Source organism: Peromyscus eremicus, chromosome 19 (assembly GCF_949786415.1).
Source record: "Peromyscus eremicus chromosome 19, PerEre_H2_v1, whole genome shotgun sequence".
NCBI classification, from domain to species: domain Eukaryota; kingdom Metazoa; phylum Chordata; class Mammalia; order Rodentia; family Cricetidae; genus Peromyscus; species Peromyscus eremicus.
In genome coordinates, this window is record NC_081435.1 from 76,005,584 (window position 1) to 76,014,639 (window position 9,056).

Sequence of the window (9,056 nt, forward strand, 5' to 3'; positions counted from 1 at the left end):
CTTGCAAGAAAAGATGAACAGACTAAAGGGTATAAACTGTGTGACTCATGGGCCACATTACAGCTTCCATGGCTAGATTCTTCTTTGTTTGTTTGTTTGGATTTTGGTTTGGATTTTGGTTTGTCTCTTGGTTTTGTTTGGATTTTTGTTTTTTTTTTAAATTTGGTTTTGATTTGGGTAGGGGGAGGTTGCAAGGGCAGAGGGCAAATGCAAGGAGACAAGGAGATAAGTTGGATCTGAATGCATGATATGAAATCTGAATGCATAAAGAATCAATAAAAGTTATAATTTTTTTAAAAAAAAAGAAAGAAAGAAAAGCCAAGTCAGGGACCACGAGGCAGGAACTTGAAGCAAAAAAATCACAGAAGAATTCTACTTACCTGCTTGCTCCCTGCTTTTGCCCAACTAGCTTCCTCATACAACCCAGGACCATGTGCCAAGGGTAGGCTTGGTCCACATGGGGTAGGCCAACCTCCATTAATTAGTAATTGAGAACATGCCTTGACCTTCTCCACCCCACACACATGAAAGACCAATGGCCAGCCTGACAGGCAGTTCCTTGATTGAGATTCCTTCTTCCCACACATCTTAAGTTGACAACCAAGAGAGTCATCATGGGCTGTATCAAGCTGAACTTCATCTTTAGTTTCTGTGGCTCAACCCTATGCTCTTCTATTTTCTTCATTTCTTTTTCTATTTTTTTTTGAGAATTTTATACAATATGTTTTGATCATACCTTCCACCCTCAGACTCCTCCCAGATCACCTCTCCTGCCTTACCCACACAAGTTGGCCACACCCCCAAACCCTTGAATCCAATCTGTGCTATTCGTATATTCTCAGATGTGTGGCCTTCATTCGAGTGTGGTTCCTTTCCTATTTGCTCTTTATCTTCTTCATTTGTCTTATTGTTACAGCTAAGACTTTCAGTTGTATGTTGAACATGATGGAGTAGAATGGAAATCCTTGTCATGTCCCTGATTGTAGTAGGAATGTTCCGAGTTTGGCTCCATTGTATCCATTAGGATGATGTGGTTACACACCACCCACCAGGGACTATACTCTTTTTGTTTTTGTTTTGTTTTTTTTGTTTTTTCGAGACAGGGTTTCTCTGTGTAGCTTTGCGCCTTTTCCTGGAACTCACTTGGTAGCCCATGCCGGCCTCGAACTCACAGAGATCCACCTGGCTCTGCCTCCTGAGTGCTGGAATTAAAGGCGTGTGCCACCACCGCCCGGCTGGGACTATACTCTTAAGGAAAATTGATTCCCTCTTATAGCAGCTATTGGTGCTACTACCTTCTTGGATAGGAGTAGGACTCCATGCCTACCTCTTCTGTCCATGCTACGGGTCAGTCTGGTTTGTGCTTGTACAGATCTTGTGCATACTGTGACAACTGTTCTGAGTTTGTATGTCTGCTTGCCCTGTTGTGTCTGGAAAACAGTTTCTTTTTTTTTTTTTTTTTAAATAGTTTCTTTCTTTCTTTTTTTCTTTCTTTTTTTTTTTTATTTTGGTTTTTCGAGACAGGGTTTCTCTGTGTAGTTTTGCGCCTTTCCTGGAACTCACTTTGGAGACCAGGCTGGCCTCAAACTCACAGAGATCCGCCTGGCTCTGCCTCCCGAGTGCTGGGATTAAAGGCGTGCGCCACCACCGCCCGGTAGAAAACAGTTTCTTTATGGTCATCCATCACCTCTGACTTTCACAAACTTTTCACCCCTTCTTCCTGAATGATCCTTGAGCCTTGGGAAAAGGATATAGTAAAGATCTTCCATTTAGGGCTGAGTATTTCATTCTTATTTTCTGTATCTTGATGCTTGTTGGTTGTGTTTATCACCATCTAGTGCAAATGGAAACTTCTCTGATAAGGTTTGAGAAATGCATTAATATATATATTAATATATGAGTGCAATGAGAACTTCTTAGAAGTTGATTTAATATTATATCCATTTAGCACAGTGGTTCTCAGCCTTTGGGTTGTGACCACTTTGGGGGTCACAGATCAGATAATCTGCACATCGGATATTTACATTACAATTCATAACAGTTACAAAATTGCAGTTGTGAAGTAGCAATGAAATAATTTTATGGCTGGGGGTCACCACAACATGAACTATATTAAAAGGTTGCAGCACTAGGAAGGTTGAGAACCACTGGTTTAGCAGAATAATAGTAGTAGATTCTCTCCTAGAATCTATGACCTATCTAGTCACAGGTTCTTGCAAGCAACATAATAAAGCAATATAGAGCAACCCCACAGTCACATCAAGAAGAAGCTTCTCTGATGTGCATTGACTGAGGCACAAATCATTTATCCAAGCTGTGACTAATTGCTTCTTAGAAAATTTCCCTTGATTTCTTTTCTTAAACTTTTATACTCACAGTTAATTTGTAATTGTTATTCAGTCATGACTTGATGAATGGAATTGTAATCTAATCTCTGCCCAGTAAATTTGAACCTGATAGTAGTATGCTGAGTGTGTTTCATGTCCTATGTAGGGTATGTTCATTTGATTGATGTGTCTTTCAGCTTTCTCACTAAACCAACCTTGATTAACACATTTCTTGAATTCTTCGTATTTATATCTCACTCTTGCTGATTCATTTACAATTATTACGTCACTTAAGGTATTTAAAATTAGGTTTATAATCATTTATAGTTTCCTATTATCTGTTCTTATGTTTTAATTAGAATTCACACCAACTTCTTGAACTTAAAATGTTTTATGTGCTTTTTTGTATGCATGTTATATTTCATGATAAAGTATTGTCTTTAAATTTTTTATTCACTTACTTTAACAGAGGGCTAATGCATTAATTAGCCTATAAATGTGGTTTATTAAAAATGATAAGTGAAAGTTGTTAAAGAAGTTATGATATAAACTTAGTTAAATCATAAGGATTATATTATCTGAATGTTTTGGGATATAAAATTACTTGATGATTCTCAGTTGGAACAAAATGAAATTACCCTCATATTTTATGTAGCCACCCACAATCCATATGCCAAATTACATTTGATAGCTATTTATATAGACTAATTTTGGATAGGTTATTTTATAGGAAAGCCATGGGGAGTTGGGTAATGCACATGAGGTATTCAGGCAGGAGGGGGCTGTGTGGGTAGAACATGACTGTTCCTTACCTGCCTACCACCTTGTCATTCTACCACACAAATTGGTTTAAAATTCGTGGGACACTTTTTTTTTCTTTTTCTTACAAAAGAGTTTGAATTCCTTCCAAAAATGTCACTTGGATTAGTTACTTTTTCATTGTTGTGATAAAATATCCTGACAAAAACCAAGTTAGGGAAGAAAGGGTTTATTTTGGCTTACAGTTGTGGAGGGATATACTCTTATCATGGTAGGGAAGACATGACAGCAGAAGGGACAGAGTCCATCATGGAGGGAAGGCATTAGAGCTGAAGGGACAGAGTCCATCATGGTAGGGAACACTTGGCAGCAGAAAGGATAGAGTCCATCATGGTAGGGAGGGAACACTTGGCAGCAGAAAGGATAGAGTCCATCATGGTGGGGAACACATGACAGCAGAAGGGACAGAGTCCATTATGGTAGGGAACACATGACATGTCAGGCCCTCCTGACAGTCAGGAACCATAATAGTCATGTTTTATTTCCACATAGGAAGTAGAGACAGGAAGTAGGACTAAGCTTTAAAACCTCAAAGCCTACCTCCATTAACATACTTCCTATAGCTCTTAAGGCTCCACCTCCTAGAGTTTCTACAACCTTCCCCAACAGTAGCATGACTGAGTGGGGCACATTTTTTAGTCAAATCACAACATAATTTAAACAAAATGTTATGATGTTGAACTTTCATTCGGGTAGTATTTATTGAGTCCCTATAACATAGTGGCAGAGCGATTTGAATACATTAAAGAGACCCCCCCCCCCCACACACACACCTTTAAGACAGGGAAGACTTTTATTTGGGAGAAAACCTGCAGAGGAATCTCCACAAGAATTAAAGCCTACCTGCTTACAAGCTGAGGTAGTTAATGGGAGAAGGGGGAGGAGACAGGAAAGAAGTAGAAAAGATTCCTTTGGGGGCCTGAGATTGCCCTTTGCTTTTAGTAAACAAAGAATGGTGAGTAGTGAGTGAAACAGTGTATGTGGCCAGTAAACATCTCCTATGACCAGCCATTATCCAGGATCTGCAGTAGTGTGTCTGGCAGGAATTTAGGGTTTAGTTCTGGAATGCTAACTACTATAACTTCAGCAAATTGTAACCAAGATGGAAGAACTTTTTTAAAGGGCATGGTCATGGCTAATACTTATTTCTATAGGTAGGTAGAGAAGAAGGTGCAGCAGTTCTTGTACTTGTAGCTCTTCCTGTTGGGCAAGGTCAGTGTCCTCATCTGAGAGATCTTGGGGCAGTTTCTGCTATCAGAAAATTTGGAGGAAGGGAAGCTGTGAGGGAGGAGTCCTTCCTCAGTGGTCTCCAAGCCTGTTGATATCTTCTAGCTGTCTTATGTGCTCTCCTCAAGAGACACCACCTTAAAATCATTTAAGAGATGGACATCAAGTCAATCTAACTGCTTCCAGTTGCTATTGAAAGCATAGAGTATCCATTCTTGCTGACCTTCAGGCATTTGTGGGTAATCATGGGATCTAGGTAGATGAAGTGAGAGTATAGCAGAACCATATGAATGTGGATCAGCTTCCCTGAGAGTAGATAAAATTAAGACAACAGTTGCATACACAAAGTCCAGACATTAATAGTGTCACTATTAAGATTGTAATATATTTAATCCATTTCTATAGTGAAGATCCAGAGGTCCAGTTTTAGAACTGTTAGCCAAGGGGATGGTGGTGTTTGGTATGGTCTTAGTATATTCTTATAGATCTTGTAAAGGAGAAACTAGCAAGATTATCAAAAATATATAAATGGTAGCATGTTCCTAGTTAGGAAAAGCATGTGAGTCCTTTAATTTGGTTACATCTGGAGTTGCTGTGATTATCCCCACCTACCACGTCAGTAGCCCAGATGTAAAGCATGACCCATTGTTTATTTATATCATTATCAATGAGTTAACATTTGTTATACTTTCCCACTGGATATTTAAGACCATGCAGGTGTCCAAAATTAATCACTTTTTTTACTGTCAAGGCCAGTTGAGGGTCTGGTTCTCAGGGGTCAATCTTTCCTAGAACAGTACTAGTTTAGTTAGATCTGGCGGGTGGTTAACATGTAAATAGTTTGCTGAAACAAATATTTCACCTTTAAAAACACAATGTTTTAAAAATCATATAACTGAGAAAAATAATGAAATTTAATGATATATGAAAATAATAAAAGTAAGTTTAAATTTTGTTTGAAACATCTTGACAATTGCCTTGGAAGTAGATGCCTCTGAATCTTCACTTAAAATGGTCAGACTGGTATACATAATTAGTAAGTCTTGATTCTCTCCTCTGATAGCTTTGCAAAAACAAACATTTCTTATATATTGAAATGACATCAAGTCAAATTTTCTTGTGATGTAAAATACAAAATTCCCATTCTATAGTATATTTGTATAGTGGTGATTATGCTTTTATGACAAATACTCTATTTTTGTACATGTGAAAATGGGAGCTATAACAGATTAATTTAATATAATTCATAATATACTTACTTTTGCATTATTGTCCTTCAATGCATAAGCTTGTGTTGAACTTGGACCAGAAAATTTAGAGAGCACTGACATCCAGATCATCTGTACCTAATATGAAAAGTTTGTTCTGAGATAGCCCTTCACATGCCTCAAGTTATAAAAGATGTTATTTGAGGATAGCAACTTGTGTTTTTATTCTAATGGACAGTTATTCTGTTTATTGTCATAGAATAAGATACAGTAAAGTGTGTGGAACTGAACTTTTATAATTTGCTTATTTGTAGAAAAAATTGTTACTCTTTTGGCTACCTGTTTAGAAAGTGAGAATCAAAATGCTCAGAGGATCGGAGCGGCTTCACTTTGGGCTCTAATTTACAATTATCAAAAGGTTAGTTTTTAAAGTCATTGTTTGAAATGGAGGGAGGGGAATTGGTGCAGTGAAATAATTAAGACTCTTCGGATACATTCAAGAATATTAGAGGAATACCAGCTAAAGGTAAAAATGAACTTGCAGACCCGAGTTCCCTTTGTTCATTCATATGATTAATAATCTATCAGTTAATATTTTCATTTAATTATTTCACCAGGGCTCAATTCAGAACAGTACTTCTGTTTAAGTGAATTTCCCTTTTAATTTCAATTAAATTGTTAATTTGTTGTAATTTTAGTAAAAATTATTTCTTTGTACAATGTGCCCAGGAGAAATGCATCTTGATGGAAGACTGAATAATAGTTTTATCCATGTATGTGATTTGGCTTTCTTATGTATATATCATCACTTAATTTTATAATGATTTCAGTCCCTTTAGGAGCAAAGCACAGGGGCTCCCCAGAAGAGTGAAGGCAAGGGGGTACTGTGGTCACTCCTTCTCTGGCCGCTAGTCTTCTTTTACTGCAAACATTTCATTCTTAAGTGAAATACGCAAGAATTTCTAGGGGGGACTCTGTAGCCAGATGGCAGTGCTAGGGCACATAGATTTCCTGGAGATGACTTACCTCAGCTAGCCACCCATGCCTGTGTGGCTCCTCTTCACCCTGGACCAAGGGGTTCTTGCATTCTTCTCACATGGGATAAGCAGAGGTTTGGGCATCTTGAAGTCCCTCAGTAAATATTTATTGAACAACCAGTAATGTTGGAAGTACTTAATCTGAAATTTAATATTTGAGGTAATGAGAAATTCCCTAAGGATAATTACTCAAAGTAACAGACTGAGGTTAGGGGAGAGAGTAAGAATAAAGGGAAAGGTTGCAAACTGTAGAAAAGGGACCCGGTTAACTTAGAGATAAATGGAGGGGAAGCCTCAGAAGGTCCAGTGGGCTTGACACAATAGGCTGAACTAGTATCTAACTGTCTATATTTCTGTATCTTAACTTTATCCTGTTTAATACTGTACTTAGTAATAGGCAGTTAGTATTGCATTATCCTCATCCTTAATATTTGGGAATAAATCTAACAGATTGTTTTATCTTCTCCAGGCAAAAGCAACTTTGAAAAATCCATCAATAAAAAGAAGAGTAGATGAAGCATATTCCATAGCAAAGAGAAGTAAGTTCTAAGAGATTACAATTAAATGTGATGAGTACTAAGTGAAATTTCTGGTTACTGAAATATTTGAGCAGGCCATTGCAAAATGGCAGTGTAGTGCATTGCTTAGTTAGGTTTTGAGAAATATTATCAAGGTGCTATCAGATGGGCCCACATTTAGCCCGTGCTTTTCATGATAATGTTTTTTAATATAATAAAATGTCTGAAAGATGAGTATTTGAAATATAAGTTTCTTAAAATGTGTCTGTGATCTTTCTCTAAGTCACTTTTTTTCTTGCTCCTGATTGATTGATTGATTGATTGCCATCAGCTGTTACTCTGCTATAGAGTGTTTTTGGATGATAAGAATTGGGCCCAATTAGAATTGATCTTGAAGAGAAAACTTTGATTTAACATCAGGGAGCTGAAGTCTTCCAGGCATAGATTCTGTTGCCCCTGTAACCACATTTCCCTGTGATCTCCAATCATGATTTGAGAGGTTTTCTTTTCAGAGCATGTTGGTCATTTTAAGTAAGCCAGTTTTCAATGAGCATTATGCTCCAAACACTTTTATCTCAAAATATCCAAGTATATCTTTCTAGTACTGTAGTAGATCTGTTTGCTGTTAATGTTTGTTTCTGAAGAGGAGAGTCTTTGGTTTGTTTCTAGCTGTGATCTTGCATTTCAGGAGGAAATGGGGAATTGGGTTGTGTTAAAGTTTATGATTTTAGAGAGATGGTATGTAAGAAACATTATGGCATTTATTCTGAATTATAATTTATGTGAGTTGTGGAGATGTATCCTTAAATATGCTCTAGATAAGCCATTGATAAGAAATGAATGAAAATTCTCTAACATCTTAATTTTATAAATGTAAAATATTTTTATAATTCTAGTTTATCGAGAACATAAATAGCTTGCTAATAAATCTTTTTCATAGCTTCATGTAGGAGTGTCCACCCCTATATGTAGCATTAAGTTTAATAAGTTGATATTTATAATTCTTATTTTCCTATATCAGCTTTCTCCAATTCAGAAGAAAACCCTCTAAATGTCTACTATTTGAAATGCCTTGAAAATCTTGTACAGCTGCTTAACTATTCCTGAGCCGTGAGGTACTCTGCTCCAGAGCTGACCCCATCCACAGGAGATCTGGATCAGAGACCAGCTTTGCACAGCAGCTGCTCCCTAAATGATGCTGATTCTGCAATATCAGTGGCTGCCTTCCCTGTGAGACATCGCCAGCCATACTGGAAGGAGTAGGACTGGTGACTCCCCATTCTGTTCCTTCCTGGCAGCTTCCAGAAGTGAAGACTTGCTGACCCAAGATGCTGCAGACATAGAGTTCTGGCAGTATAAACATTTTTATACTTTTCTATGCAATGTGTTTTGTAAAAATCCTATTTAATAGTTATTTAATAAAATAATATTTTTAGAAACAAAAACTGACTAGTATTACTTACAGACTTTTAAAAGTGTATTTTATTCTTTGAGAATTTCATGTATGCAATGTAGTTTGATTGTATATTTGTCGCCTACTCCTACAATTCTGCCCAGACCTTCCCCACACCATGCCCCCATCCTAATTTCATATCCTTTTTTTTTTTTTATTAAGATAACCCATTAAGTTTAATTAGTGCCAACCGTAAGTACATGGATGTGAAATCAGAGCATGGTCAGCCTATCAAAGACTATACCTCTAAATAAAACTGATTCTACCTGCCCTAGAAGCCATCAACTCTTAATAGAATAGTGATGAGAGATTGTGTGCCCCCACTCCCCATCCTTTCTAGACTTATTGACTGGAATGATCTTGTGCAGGTAACCACAGCTGCCATGAGTACAATGTTCCTGTCATGTCTAAGAAGACACTGTTTTGCCCCAGTCTTTCCTAACCTATGGCTCTTAACATCCCCCGCC

At 37.4% G+C, this 9,056-nt stretch overlaps 1 protein-coding gene across 1 annotated transcript in view; it reads left to right on the forward strand.

The window, feature by feature from the left end:
- Rttn (rotatin) overlaps nucleotides 1–8,581 on the forward strand; it is a 174,153-nt gene extending 165,572 nt beyond the window's left edge. The window contains exons 47-49 of the mRNA XM_059246168.1: nucleotides 5,896–5,999; nucleotides 7,088–7,157; nucleotides 8,158–8,581. Of these exons, the coding sequence (XP_059102151.1) occupies nucleotides 5,896–5,999; nucleotides 7,088–7,157; nucleotides 8,158–8,243 (260 nt within the window). The 3' untranslated portion in view covers nucleotides 8,244–8,581. The remainder of the gene's footprint in view (nucleotides 1–5,895; nucleotides 6,000–7,087; nucleotides 7,158–8,157) is intronic.
- The last annotated feature ends 475 nt before the right edge of the window (nucleotides 8,582–9,056 follow it).